Genomic DNA, 15,852 nt, shown 5'->3' with positions numbered 1-15,852 from the left:
TGCGTGCAGAGGTGGATAACTATCGGCCCCAGCCAGAGGACCAGTCACATGTGAGTTGTACATGTCAGCATGTTGATCCCCTCCTCACTGACCACATGTCCATTCTCCCACACGACCTCCATTTAATGGTGCCAGCCCATTCAGGGTGGTTTTCTCTCTCCCTCTCTCTTTTTCTCTCTCTCTCTCTCTCTCTCTCTCTCTCTCTCTCTCTCTCTCGCGCTCTCTCTCTCTCTGTCTCTCTCTGTCTCCTCTTCCCCCCCCCCCCCCCCCCCCCCCCCACTTCCCAATGTATACCTCCCAAGAGAACACTAAGGAGGAGAACACCGAGGATGTCACTGTAATAGTCGCGGCACCTCGGTGGGCAAATACAGTGGACAGGATTCTGGGGCCACACTCTGGTCAACTCCACACAGTTGCTGATGCACATCCGTTGGAAACATGGAGCATCCAGGCGAGACAGCAGTTTCAGCTGTGCTGGATCCCAAGACACAGCTGGTTCCCAGTCAAATACTGAGTCTGGACCAGGTTTACCCAGAGCTGATGCAGTCAATAGGGTGTGGCCGTGAGTTTCAGAGGGCGATGTTGATGAATCATAGACGCTACAGTGCAGAAGGAGGCCATTCGGTCCATCGAGTCTGCACCGGCTCTTGGAAAGAGCACCCTACCCAAGGTCAACACCTCCACCCTATCCCCGTAACCCAGTAACCCCACCCAACAATAAGGGCAATTTTGCACTAAGGGGCAATTTATCATGGCCAATCCACCTAACCTGCACATCTTTGGACATGTTAGCGACACTCCAGCAGTCCACAGCCAATTGGAGGGCTCCCAAAGGTGGAGAGCTCAAGAGATGGAGCCGACAATGCGTGGCACCGAGGCCAACCTAGCTAAGGCGGCAACCGCAGTGAAGAGCCTGGAGCACGACGTCAACACCATGAGCGGTGGTGTCCAAGGAGTTTTCCAGTCAGTGATGGCCATGGTTGAGTGCCTCGGCAGCATGTCCCAGTCACTTGGGGATGTGTCCCTGTCGCAGGTGGACCTTTCTGAGGCACTGCGGAGCATGTCTCAGTCTCGGGAGGGCATTGCCGAGGCGCTGGCATGTCATGGATTCAGCATCCGGAACGAGATGGCACGGCAGGGAATGTTCCGCCAGCGAGTGGGCTAGAGCCCTCTGGCTCCAGGGCCCCCAGAGGATACCCACTAGGGGCATCAAGAGACACGGTAAGCAGCTGGCTGCCTCCACCGCTGATGTGCATCCTCGGGAAAGACCTGGGCATAGTGCAGAGAACGAAGGGCCAAGTAGATAGAGGATCACTGAAAGGGCACTGGGGTGGGGAGGGAGGTGGGAAGAGTGTGGGAGCAGCACGGGAAAGGGGGTGGAAGGGAGCAGCACCATCGGTGGTTTGGAGTAGGATCACTGTTGTACAACAATAAAGCACGTTGCACCTGAGGCATGTGAAGCCTCAAACTCCCTGCCTTAGCCTCCCTGGGCACAGTGGTCCTTGATCTGCAACCCCCCCCCCCCCCCCCCCCCTACCCAAGGCATACCACGTGCAGGTGATAGGTGCGATCGTGCACTTGAGAGACAGACTGTGACATAGTGAGGAGCACCAGTGCCCAGCTCACAGTGGACTATCATCATCTTCCTTCCGTTGATATGGACCCGCTGACGGTGCCAACACAAGCCCAACACCCTGGAGTGATGTAACACAGACCCTGGGTGGGTGGACCAGGGCGATTGGGGTTAAGTAAAGCCGGGTGGGGGATGGAGGAACAGATGAGGTGGGGTACTGGTTTAGATGACAGACTTATCCACGTCCTATGTGAAGCGAGTGAGAATGAAGGCCTCCCTGGCCCTCTGGGCATGCCGAACCCTTACTGGTGCTGCCTGTCCTCCATTTGCCAACTGGTCTTGCGGGTCCTCTCTGGGCTCGTCCTCCAGTCCTCCTGGTCTGGTTCCTACTCCTTGGTGGGCATATGTTCCTCCACCTCCAGCACGTCACACAGCTGCTGTGCCAGATTGAGGAGAACACAGCTGACCACCACAAGGCAAGCAACCTGTGCCAGGTTGTGGAGGGCACAGCAGACCACCACAAAGCAGGCGGGATGCACTGCAGTGCACCACCAGAGTGGACAAGACATCGGAACTGCATTGCTGAGCAGTCCAATGCACCGCTCAATGACAGCCCGGCCTCATTATATCGGGTCCCCACATCGGCCACCGGCCTCTGTACTGGCATCATTAGCCAGGTCCTAAGCAGCCAAGAGCCAACCGACCATCCTGAGGTGTCCCTCGAAGATGCCAAGGATTTCTGAGTGTCCCAGGATGTATCTGTCATGCATACTCCCTGGGAAGCGTGAGCACCATCCATAATCTTCATGTGGGCGGACACAAGTTGGACATTCAGGGAGTGGAACTCCTTTCATGTTGATGTAGGGTGCTCCCTGGCACCCACGTGCGTACAAGGCAACATGCATGCCATCTATTACCCAATGGACTTGGGGCATCCTGGTGATGGCGGAGAATCTTGCTACCCGAGCATCTGTTGGGCTAGATCCATGTCAAAGTTTATATAGTTGGCTGCTCGGGCAAACAGGGCATCCGTGACTTCACAGATGCACTTGTGGGTTGTTGGTTGGGAGATGCCACACAAGTCCCCGCTCGAGCCCTGGAATGAACATGAGGCATGAATGTTCAGGGCTGCGATGACCTTGATGGCTACCGGGAGTGGATATCCTCCTCCATGTGGTGCCAAGTCCACAAGGACATAGCACAGGTGCCGCATCATCTCCTACGCCACATACTGTCCATCATCTGTTTGACTGAACAGCGACGCCTGTACACCTTGGGCTGTCGCCGGTCTCCACTCTGGGTCCCTTCCTGGCCTGCTGAGCTGCCGGGTCCTCAGTGTGTGGGCAGGGCCCTGTACATGGGCTGCCACCTCTAGCCTGTCGATGCTGCTGCCTCTGCCTTCTCCAGGTTCTGGCCATTTGGCCTGCCAGCAGCACTGTGAGGGCAGCCTCTGTGGGGCCCATGATATCATCCATCCTGTGTAACATCTGTAAGTAATTGACAAGGTTGAGGGACAGTCAATCAGCAATGACCTTCAACCCAGCACCCTCCAGTCCCCCATGGCTTCCCCCCCCCCCCCTCACATTCCATGCCATCTCTCAGGGTGCCGTCCAACACTCACTGCACACACACCCCCAGCCACAGCAGCAGCCCCCGCTGAAGTCCCAAATATACCCGATCGCACCTTTAGTCATTTTTTGGGTGAATTGCACCCCAGTCTTGTAATGGCTGTAAGCAAATAACAGGTAATCCTAATCTAAGTCATAAGACTTTACAGGTAAGTTAAGCATTCAATCTCATGGGCTATTGGTAATTACTTATAGTTTGACTCAACAAATAACTAAAGTTTAAAGATTGCTAAGCCTAGCTTTCACCACCACGTACAGAATCAAATGATTTCTAAATGAAGATAAAGTCCACCTTAAGTTTGTCATGATAATACGGTGATTGTGGTAATGGACTCCAGTATTAAATACGGTACGGTATACTCTGTACTACATGTGATCACCTGACCTGGGGTTCGACGGTCAGATAGCACATGTAAGAGAAAATTGTAACAAAGCTGCAAATACCTTGCTGTTGTGTGTTCGTATGCTGAAAATGTGTCAGTAATAAAGTTAGTTTATAGCAATTGTATAGGTCATCCTGCAAGATGAAGTATAGCTGCAGAAATAAAATAAAAAGGACAGAAGAGTTTTTATTTCGATGAGAATGATTTTGTCATATATCACCTACAATAATTGTATGTGGCCATCAGCTTTTGAACTGAGAATGTAGACAAATGGAATGTTACAGATAGTTTCCTTTATTAAATCTGCACGTAATTCTCTCCCACTCAAAGTAGCACCAGTACCTTGTGCCTGTCCTTTTAATTATAGTTTCAAATCCCTAGTCTATCCTCTTGTGCTCATGTCCTTTCTATAATAAAGTGCCCCAAAATATGACTTGTTCTAACTGAACTGTTCCCTAAGATTGCCCTGCACAAATTTATAATTACTTCTGGACTTATATTTTATGTTCCTACATATAAAATCTAAAATGCTGTTGGTGCATTTGCTCGGGTTCTAAAAACTGCACTTTGAAAAATTTATATATTTGAATCCCTGGATCATTTGTTTTTCAGTATTGTTCCATACTCCAAACCTTTGCTTTCCTTCCAAACTGTATTGGATCCGCCCAAAAAGAAGCTCACCGCAGTGCAGCATGGGCAAAAGCCGGGAGACTCTGTTTCCGGGATCTACCCAGGTCGCAACGCCTTGCGAGATCCAACACGACTGCAATGTAAATCCTGTCCACAATGGGTGAGATCACCTTTGGCAAATCTGTATATTGGAGCGAGACAGTTCTTCTCACTCTAATGTGCAGACTCCTGAGGTACCTGAGGCTTTCGGATTCATCCCCTTTGATTCGGAGAAATTAGCAAACGCCGTTCAGCGCTGGTCCCCACAAACGGGGACTAGACGGAACAACAATCGTGGGGGTCTCCCTGGGGATCGGAGGTCCCCAGCTGCATTCCCCTTGTGCAGGGTGGTGCCCTGGCACTACTGGTGCCAGCCTGGCACCCTGGCAGTGCCAGCTGGGTGCCAACCTGCCACTGCTAAGGTGTCCAGGTGGCATTGCCAGTTGGCATGGGATCTGCCAGGGTGTCAGGTTGACTGCCAAGGTGTCAAACTGACATTTTTTGCATGCGCGATCGGACTGGGGCAGTTAGGGGGGGGCAGGGTAGGTCAACGATCGCTTCGGGGGCCTCAGATCGGGGTACCATTTTAAAATGGCGACTCGATCTCTCGCTACACTCGGGGGTTTCAGAGAGTGGAGATCTCCAGTGTACAAAATGGGGCTGTGTCCCCTCGGCCGGCCGTTCCCAGCTGAGGCTCTTGTACAATGAAATGAAATGAAAATCGCTTATTGTCACAAGTAGGCTTCAAATGAAGTTACTGTGAAAAGCCCCTAGTCGCCACATTCCGGTGCCTGTTCGGGGAGGCTCGTACGGGAATTGAACTGTCCTGCTGGCCTGCCTTGGTCTACTTTAAAAGCCAGCGATAAACCAGCCCCTGACACACAACGTGTGTGGGGTTGAATATCCATGTGGGTCTCGCCGCTGCGAGCACCGGGAAACACATGGCTAAAAATGCTCGCTATGGTACTTTTTTCCCATTTGGCTGAGTCGAGCTCATTATCTCTGGCTAACCCACATTCAGTTAGATTTACCATCTGCCTATTCACTCTGTGTCCTTCTGAAGTCATTTATAGTCCTTGCTGTTTGCCAAACTCCTTACTTTAGTATCATCAACAAATTTTAATATTGCATTCATACAAACATGCAAATTAGGAGCAGGAGTAGGTCATTCAGCCCCTCAAGCATGCTATCATTTAAAAAGATTGTGGCTGAACTGATTGTGGCCGGTGTTGTCTGCCACAAACACCCTTTGACTCCCTTTAACTCGACCTTTAAAATATTCAAATACTCCACTTCAACACTTCCCTGGAGAGGAGAATTCCACAGACTGGCACCCGTGAGGAAAAACAATATTCCCCTCATCCCTGTTTTAAATGGAAAGCCCTTCATTTTCAAACTGAGATCCCCTAGTTTAATCTGTCCCATAAAGGGAGACATCCTTCCAGCATTGTTCTTGTCAAATTCCCTCAGGATATTTTGTTTCAATAAGATTACATCTCATTCTTCTAAATTCAAATGGATACAGGCCCACCTGTCCAATCTATCCCCTTAAGATAACCCCTTACTCCCAGAAATTAGTTTAGTCAAGCTTCTGTGCACCGCTTTTAATGCAAACATGTCTCCTCTTAAATAAGGAGACAAAAACTGTACACAGCACTCCTGATGTGGTCTCAGCAATGCCCTGTGCATCTGTAGCAAAACTTCCCCACTTTTATATTCCATTCCCCTTGCAATAAATTACAACATTCCATTTACCTTCCTAATAATTGCATGCTGCAGAAGTGCCCAAAATGTTGATTGTGTTCAGCTGTTGATCTGGAACCAGTTTTCAGTCGACTGCGACTTTTTGCACACCACACACTCGGCACGTGCGAGGTGTGCTTTTCTCTGCACTGCGCATGCGTGGTGTACACTTTCTGTACCTGCTTTCTCCATGCAAAAGGTGCGTAAACGTCATATGATGATGCAATAGAAACTAAGTAATACTGTTGACTGTTTTAAGTGAAGACAGCTACAAAAATCCTGTATGTTGAAAGCAGAATGCAGTGAGCACATATTGAGAATAATTGTACCTGTTAACTGGGTTGGCAACTGAATATTGCCCAACATTAAACCTTTGCTACATAGGGTATAGAAGTATATGCTCTGTTACAGGATTTGTAATCCAGAGACCTGGATTAATGATCTGGAAGATAAGATTTTAAATCCCATCACTCAGCTAGAGAATTTAAATTCAATGAATTAAACTCGTTTAAAATTCTGGAACTGGTGACCACAAGTGTACCAGATTTTTGTAAAACCCACCTGCTCTATTAATGCTCTTTAGTGGAGGAAAGTTTTGCATAATAATGTGCAGGAGTGTGCTTGGTGCAATTTTTTTACTTTAAGCATAGACAGCAGTTACTTGCTCAAAGAACTCTAGTAAATTAGCCAAACCCGATTTCCATTTCATATAACCATGTTGACTCTGCCTGATTGCATTAAGTTGTGCTAAATTCTGACATAACCTCCTTAATAATAGGTTCCAGCATTCTCCCTATGAGAGAAGTTGTACTAACTGGCCTATAGTTTCCTGCTTAGTGTCTCCCTCCTTTATTGATTAGGGAAGTTGCATTCACTATTTTCCAATCTAATGCAACCTTTCCTGAATCTAAAGAACTTTGGAAAATTAGAATCGATGCATCTCAACAGCCACTTCTTTTAAGACCCCAGGATAAAGTGGACCTGGGACTTGAATCATTTTCTCAGTACCCTGTCTCATTACCTATATTGCTGCCTTACTCGCTTATCTTCTCCTCTCCCTTTAGTTTATCACATCTCCTATCACTTAATCGCTTAATCCCCCCACTATTTAGTTTAACACCACTTTTTTTAAAAAAAACATTTTTTCAAATTTTCAGTGCTCAAGTTTTTTTAAAATCCAATTAAGGAGCAATTTAGCGTGGCCAATCCACCTAGCCTGCACATCTTCTTGTGTAGGGGGGGTGAGACCCACTCAGACACGGGAAGAATGTGCACACTCCACAGGGACGGTTACCCGGGGCCAGGTTCGAACCCGGGCCCTCAGCGTTGTGAGGCAGGAGTGCAAACCACCGTGCCCCCTAGTTTAACATCTCTCTCCCACTCTAGTTATGTGACTCACCAGAACAATGGTCCCAGCACTTCAGGTGAAGACCATCCCAATGGTAAAACTCCCACTTTCTCCAGTACTGGTGTAAATACAATTTGTTTTGCTATGTCCACGGCCAAATTATCAATATCTTATTTCTCTGGATTTTTGTCTTAAATTAAAATTACAATATTTGTCATGAAGATGCAACTCTGTTTAACAGCAGACTACCTTAACAGCAGTTAATATTGAATTTTACTTCCAATGTTCCTGCTGTCATACAATTGAGTCTGCTGTAAAGTGTGGTTTATTTGTCTGGAAATTCATTGTTTCCTACCCAGGCGGCTTGGAAATGAGCTTGTTTGTGGAAATTCCCCCTGTCGGAAACATAGAACATAGAACTGTACAGCACAGTACAGGCCCTTCGGCCCACGATGTTGTGCCGAACTAGTCTGAAACTAAGATCAAATCAACCTACTCCCAATCATTCTAGTGAACTCAATATGCCTATCCAATAACCGCTTGAAAGTTCCTAAAGTGTCCGACTCCAGTACCATAGCTGGGAGTGCGTTCCACACCCCAACCACTCTCTGAGTAGCAAGTAATTTTGCCAGACTATACATAAAAGCATATCAGCCACATGTTGGCTAGCCACATGGAAACAATCAGAAATTTGTAATATTACATGGGAGTAAATTGCAAAACATGACCGTGTTATTTTCTCAGTCTGTCAAATGAATTGTGCTATTTCAATTTAGGAGGAGAGTGCAGGTAGACAAGATATGGAGGAGAGCGATAACCAGGGAAATGTGAGTGCCTTTTTTATTTAAAAAGATCCTTTAGTTTGCTAAATGTTACAATTCACATTTATTCATTTCGGAAGCAATCCACTGGATGTTAACTTTCTCGATGCAAATTAATTTGCAGCTGTTGACGAACGGTCCCAAGTTCCACAAAATAGTTTGAAAATACATAACAATCTGAAAGTTGTACTTTGAATACTAAGTTCAATTCTAATTACCTTGAAAACACTATCAAAGGGGCCTGATGTTAATCAGAAGTCAGTTATGAGCAAAATTGAAGAGCACAGTTTCAGTTTTTATATGGGACAAAATAGATAACGTAACATATCCAATTGAATAGAAAAGATTAAAATTAAACCAGGCGTTCAGCACAAGAATGCATAAGCACATGTTACAACGAGGAATGAAGTACGTTTCACAACTATTATTAATACATGCAGTGGTTTTCCAACCAGAGTTGTGAAATCCAGTAGCCTCATAGACTAGTCTTCATCATCAAAAGAGGGCATAGAGAAATTTTTCTTCCCTAATTGTTTTGAGATTTTTTTTCCCCTCCCCCAATGGGCCTGGCTTGACAAATCATAGAATCCCTACAGTGCAGAAGGAGGCCATTCAACCCATTGAGTTTGCACCAACCCTTCAAAGGAGAACCCCAGGCCCTATGCCCACCTAACTTTTCTTTGCACACTAAGGGGCAATTTAGCTTGGCTAATCCACCTAACCTGCACATCTTTGGACTGTGGGAGGAAACCGGAGCATACACTGGGAGAATGTGCAAAGTCCACACAGTCACGCAAGGTCGGAATTGAATCCAAATCCTTGGAGCTGTGTTGTAGCAGTGTTAACCTCTGTGCCACCGTGCTGCCAATAAGGAAAAGAAAATTGATGAACCACCTACAGTTGAGAATGTGTGAAAAATCATGTATCAAACAAAAAAGCAATAGAGTACCAGGGCTCAATAAGATGACTGCAACAGTGTGCAAGCACAATGGTGATTCACAAAGTTTTAGTTATTACCAGTAATAAGTGGAAAAAGAAAAAAGCATTTGACTATGGTAATTACCACATTCTCCTGAGCAGGGAAGATGCTCAATCAAATGATAAATAATCTTTTGACAAACCTTGCAGAAGTTTTGAAGCAAATTACAGCAGAATCAACATGACCTTCATGGAAGGTCAGAAAGAAGACGTAGAACAATAACTTGTATCTACAATTTATTGGTATCACCAAGATCTTCATTGTTACTAGTAGGCAATGTTACTCCTGGGCAAGTCCAGTTAATTAAATAAGATAATTAACATAATCAGACATCTCCATGAATGTATGATGGACTAATAATTTCATCCAGCACATTGTTCGTTGCAACTTAAGACAAGCCCACTAGCTTTTATTGGTTATTTTCAAAGCTATTGAGGATAATGTAACAAAAAGTTCCAGCACAATTATTGGTGTACAATTTTGAACCATAGAAGAAAGGAATTTAAAACTACACTAAGGCAAAATGTTGGTGTGCTTTTATTTTTATTGATGAATGCGGTACTCACTTATTTTGAAGCTACAAGGTATTGACCAATTTTGCTTGGTAGTATTTCTGTCATGAACTAACCATGGCCTTAACAGATCCAAAGTTGTAGGTCATGCTGCAACTAACCTGTCAAACCAGTCATCCAGTACATTTGTGATTGCGATAATTTTGAAAACTTGGTAAGTGTGCCATTAGAAGATAGAACAACTGGAATAACACCATCAAATATGTATACAATCTTTTATTAAAGTTAATTAACAGTCACAAAAATGCTGCAACCCATCAAATTCATGGGCTAGTCAGGAAAAAGGGCTAGTCAGGAAAAAGGACAGCAAGGGGGTTTGAAGAAAGATTTTGAAATATCCTGAAACAGACTAATGAATTGTGACATCCGTTTGGAATCTGATCAAATTTAACTAAAGGTTGTCAGGTTGAAAATCCTCCAGGAAGTGTTACACTGCTCTCTTTCATCAACAGATTGTGAACAACAAACCAAAGTATTATCCCAAAAGAACTAACGAATCTATGAATGGAAGCAACAGATGCACAATACATGGGCAGCACGGTAGCATGGTGGTTAGCACAATTGCTTCACAGCTCCAGGGTCCCAGGTTCAATTCCCGGCTTGGGTCACTGTCTGTGTGGAGTCTGCACGTGTGTGCGTGGGTTTCCTCCGGGTGCTCCGGTTTCCTCCCACAGTCCAAAGATGTGCAGGTTAGGTGGATTGGCCATGCTAAATTGCGCTTAGTGTCCAAAATTGCCCTTAGTGTTGGGTGGGGTTACTGGGTTATGGGGATAGGGTGGAGGTGTGGGCTTAGGTAGAGTGCTCTTTCAAAGAGCCGGTGCAGACACGATGGGCCGAATGGCCTCCTGCTCTGTAAATTCTGTGATTCTATGTTATTATGTTCCATAACACGTTATTCAGTGAAGTCAGTCCCACTGACAGTGCAGACTGCAACCCTAGGGGCTGGTTTAGCACAGTGGGCTAAATCGCTGGCTTTTAAAGCAGACCAAGGCAGGCCAGCAGTACGGTTCAATCCCCGTACCAGCCTCCCCGAACAGGCGCCGGAATGTGGCGACTAGGGGCTTTTCCCAGTAACTTCATTTGAAGCCTACTTGTGACAATAAGTGATTTTCATTTTTCCTTGTCGCCGGGAAACCTGTCCGCCGGTGTGAACAGCCGGTGTGACCCTATAACTCATGCTTATGTGTCACAGTCACCTTCATTTTGAAGTGACTTGCATTGTTATAAGCCTCATACTGGGGTCATTAATTACTGTAAGCTAAATCCTTTGCTAAAGTCCATAAGTATCCACTATTTCAACCATGATATTCCAAACTATGAACCGGAAGCAAGAAACAAACCATGTTGACTCTCAATCTAATTCTTTGACAAAAATAGACTGTAGAAAGTGCTGGAAATGCACGAGTTTCAATGTGCATTTGATTGTGGAAAGACAGGACAGGTTTCAATCTGTTACCTCATTTTGGTGCTATTATTGGGAGCTTCTAGGTTTCGACTAGCCTTTACTGATGGCCTGTGAAGTATAGGCTGTTATTCCAGTTGCTTTATCTTCTAATGGCACACTTTCCAAGTTTCCAAAATTATCGGGATCACAATTGTACTGGATGACTGGTTTGACAGGTTAGTTGCAGTATGATCTACAACTTTGGATCTGTTAAGGCCATAGTTAGTTCATGACATAAATGACAGAAGCTGATAATACTTACCAATGGTAGACTGATTAATAGGCAATTGGACTTTGTTTTTATAGATTCATGTAGAACTACAAACTGTTTTAATGTCAGCTAAGTAATGTTTAATGACTTCTGTTTCGCTCTACCACAGAACAACAGAGATTGTATAATACTGAGTTCCAGTCAAGAGAAGGATGGAGAGTTGGACAAGGTCATCACAGGGCCTGTCCGATCAGAGCGGGAAGTACTACTTGTGGGTAAGAGACAGTACCAGTGCAGCACAAGAATTTTATCCATTTATAAGTGTTTGTGTTTTTCTAGATGTCCTGTTACTACCTTCTTGAAAGTGGATTCTAGCAGTTTTCCCAGTGACAGATATTAGACTAACTGGTCAATAGTTTCTTGCATTCTTTCTGGAATGGTGGTGTTACATTTGTGGTTTTCCAATATATTTGGATCTTCCAGAATCTAGGGAATTTTGGAAGATTGCAACCGTCTCTGGAAAACAGCATATAACGATCTTTGCAGCTCAGCAGTATATCTCACTCGGAGCTTTTCCAGAAGAGGCCGCTGGCTTCACATCAGCTTGTTCTTAGAGAGTATTATCAGATTCTGGACTATGCTTACACATCAGCCTCTCTTTTGCAGAGAGAGAGAGAGTTATCAAATTCTGGATTCTGCTTGACATCAGCCTTCTTTTTGGAGAGAGAGTATTATCAGATTTTCACAGTGGCCTTTTGGTGAGAATGAACTGGATATTCCAGCAATGAGTTGGTCAGATTCTTTCATCCAGCTTGCAGAGTTGAAAGTGAAACAAACTCCAGTGTTGTGTCACTGAGAAACATCACCACTGGCCACCAGGCAGGGACGTAGACATTTGGCCAATTCATTGGCCTCCAGCCAAGTCATTCAAACTGAGTCACACCGATGCCTTCTGGATTCTTCCTGCTTGATTTAAAGATACAGGCCATTGCTTTTGCTTGAGTTAAAGATATAGGTTGCAGAAGGCAGATTGGTGAGGATGAGATCAAGTATGTTTTTCCGTCTTGTTGGTTCCCTCACCACCTGCTGCAGTCCCAGTCTAGCAACAATGTCCTTTAGGACCCGGTCAGCTTGGTCTGTGGTGGTACTACCGAGCCACTCTTGGTGATTGCATTGAAGTCCCCCACCCAGAGCATATTCTGCACCCTTGTCACCCTCCATGCTTCCTCCCAAGTGGTATTCAACATGGAGGAATACTGATTGCTCCCCCTTGCACAAATATTCAAACCTTCCACCGCCGACGAACAGTTGCAGCCATGTGTACCATCTACAAGATGCACTGCAGTATCTCACCAACGTTCCTTAGACAACACCTTCCAAACCCACAACCATTATCATCTAGAAGGACAAGTGCAGCAGATACCTGGGAACCCCACCACCTGGAGGTTCCCTTCCCAAATCACTTGAAATGAAAATCGCTTATTGTCACAAGTAGGCTTCAAATGAAGTTACTGTGAAAAGCCCCTAGTCACCATATTCCGGCGCCTGTTTGGGGAGGCTGGTACGGGAACAGTTGCCACCCTGACTTGGAAATATACCGCCGCTCCTTCGCTGTCGCTGGGGCAACATTCTGGAATTTCCTCCCTAACAGCAGTGTTAGGGCTGCAGCGGTTCAAGAGGCAGCTCACCACCACCTTCTGAAGGGCAACTAGGGATGGGCAATAACTGCTGGCCTAACCAGCCACACCCACAGCCCGTAAATGATTTTTTTAAAAATTCCAGTGGAAACTCCTCAAACTCCAAAAAGATGACTTAAGTATGGGTGAATACCTGTCTGGATTGCACCCAAACGCCCAGCAGGAATCAGCCCGCCAAATCTGCCCAAAATGACACTTAGTTATTTTTTTGGGAGAATTGTGTCCACCATCTCTCCAGCAACTTTCTTTAAGATCCTAGGATGCGTGGTTAGCACTGCTGCCTCACAGCGCCGAGGTCCCAGGTTCGACCCCGGCTCTGGGTCACTGTCCATGTGTAGTTTGCCATTCTCCCCGTGTTTGCATGGGTTTTGCCCTCACAACCCAAAGATTTGCAGGGTAGGTGAATTGGCCACGCTGAATTGCCCCTTAATTGGATGCAGAATGAAGGTCATCAGACCCAGAAGACATGTCAGCTTTTAGTCCCATTAGTTTTCTTGGTACTTTTTCTCAAGTAATCATGATGGTTTGAAGTTTCCATCTCCCTTTGCCCCCTGCTTTCCTATTATTTTTTGTATTTATTATGTATTTAGCTAGGAAGATAGATCCAAAATAAATGTTGAAAATCTGCCATTTCCTTGTTTCCCATGATTAATACCCAGTCTCACCCACTAAGCAACCTATACCACTGCTGGTATTTTTCTTTTTAGGTAGAAACTTTTTACTGTCTGTTTTTCTATTTTTTTTCCCAGTTTTCCTTAATACTCCAATCTTTATTTATTTTTTAGTCATCCTTTACTGGTTTCTATTTTTTTCCCAATCGTGGAGCTAATTTTTGCAGCATTGTATACATTCTCTTTCAATTTGGTACCATCCTTGACTTCCTTAGTTAACTACAGATGGTGCATCCATGTGAGTGCTGCTTTAGCTGAGTGAGAGTGCATTTGGAGTAGGTGGAAATAGGGAGTTAGGTGGAACTGGGAGAAGGTGAAACTGGCAGCTGAGGCTACAAGGGAGAGAACTGACTGATGAGTCTTCAGGGAGAGAGGAGTTCCAGAGACCGGTGAGTAAACAGAGTAACTGACATGAGATTTTCTTTAAATTGAGGGCAGTGGCACAGTGGGTTAGTCTTGCTGCCTCATGGCGCCGAGGTCCCAGGTACGATCCCGGCCCCGGGTCACTGTCCGTGTGCAGATGCCGATCCTGTTTTCTTCACAACGCCCAATTCTCCACCGCATCGGAAACCCCGCAACCGGCAGCGGGTGGCGGAGAATCCAGCCCAATACCAACCCAGAGCTGAAATCCATATCTTCACTCTTTGGCTTAATTTATTCATGGGTGTGGACATCTCTGGCAAGGCCAACATTTATTCTCTATCCCTATTGTCTTTGAGAAAACATGGTGTGGACCTTCGTGAACTGCAATTGACAGCTTTCTAAATGCCGCTGACATAGAGACAGTGGCGGATCTACATTTTTGGGGCCCTGAAGCTTGAACTGTTATGGGGGTCCCTTCGCAACCAGCAATGAGGTCTGGGTAACCACTGTTATCTTCTTCAATGGGGTTGTTCCACGACAGATCACCACAAATTCTTTAAAAATATAACCACTACATCTCAGATTTTGATTCAAATTGCTGTACTGGATTATCTCACATGTCAAAGTCACTGGAGTGAATAAAAAATTCCTATGCCTTATAGTTTTCGAGTTAAGGGGGGATGAAAATTAGGGAAATGTTATATACATGCATGATGCATCATAGAATGATGAAATAAAACATAGAAAAGACCACAGTCATAGAATTTACAGGGCAGAAGGAGTCCATTCGGCCCATCGAGTCTGCACCAGCTCTTGGAACGAGCACCCTACCCAAGGTCAACACCTCCACCCTATCCCCATAACCCAGTAACCCCACCCAACACTAAGGGCAATTTTGGACAGTAAGGGCAATATATCATGGCCAATCCACCTCTACTTTGCCACGCCCCTATAGAGACCCCACCCCTTTCAAGAGACCACGCCTACTCCTCAGACCATGCCCCTAAGCCCTGCCCACTCTCAAGAGACCACGCCCCTAATCTTTTATCTTAAACACCTATGAGAATGCATACTACATGAAGCACATTTTACAAAATACTCTTTTTCTGTTTTTTCTAGCAACATATTCACGTACAGTTTTGTCATATGAGAGCTTCCTTGCAATGTCATTTTCTAGAGACAATATGCAGAAAGAATTTAAGCGCTCTTCAGTCATGGTAGACTGAAATTTGTTCTTTATAAAGGATAGCTTTGAAAAATTCCTTTCTGCTTCACAGCTCGTGATAGGCATTGCCAAATACAGCTTAAGCGCAGTAGTAATATTGGGGAACACTTCAATTAGGTGTTGCTCACAAATAAGCTGAAGAACTTCTGCGCATTGCATTTTAGATGGCGTGTTTTCTTTTGTGTTCTGGGATTTCCTAAGGTGCAAATATTCTTTGAACTGATAACACTCGTTTCCGAATTTGTGGTCAATATCATCTTTGTAATACGATATAAGTTTAATACTGTCCTCATCAATTTCAGAATTGGTGAACAATTCTGAGAGGAACTTGAACCTTTTCGTAGTCTGCTCATATGGGTCAATCCTCTTGCGTAACTGGATTGTCAAGCAGTGATAGAGTTGATACAGAACTTCTATCCTAAATTTGTGAGCTCCTCTCAACGAAGCAATACCACTTCTTCCATCTGAAAATTTCCTTGCAGCAATGCGTTTGGAAGCATCAGATTAACTTGAGGTGATATCTTC

The 15,852-nt window shown here is 45.2% G+C and overlaps 1 protein-coding gene across 3 annotated transcripts in view; it reads left to right on the top strand.

Annotated features, from left to right (window-relative positions):
- LOC140421025 (ecto-NOX disulfide-thiol exchanger 2-like) overlaps nt 1–15,852 on the top strand; it is a 347,774-nt gene that overhangs the window by 318,734 nt on the left and 13,188 nt on the right. For all 3 annotated transcript variants that reach the window (XM_072505320.1, XM_072505318.1, XM_072505319.1), the window contains 2 exons: nt 8,121–8,171; nt 11,541–11,646. In XM_072505320.1, the coding sequence (XP_072361421.1) occupies nt 8,121–8,171; nt 11,541–11,646 (157 nt within the window). The remainder of the gene's footprint in view (nt 1–8,120; nt 8,172–11,540; nt 11,647–15,852) is intronic.

Source organism: Scyliorhinus torazame, chromosome 5 (genome assembly GCF_047496885.1).
Source record: "Scyliorhinus torazame isolate Kashiwa2021f chromosome 5, sScyTor2.1, whole genome shotgun sequence".
Classification (NCBI taxonomy): domain Eukaryota; kingdom Metazoa; phylum Chordata; class Chondrichthyes; order Carcharhiniformes; family Scyliorhinidae; genus Scyliorhinus; species Scyliorhinus torazame.
This window is presented reverse-complemented; position numbering and strand designations above follow the sequence as displayed.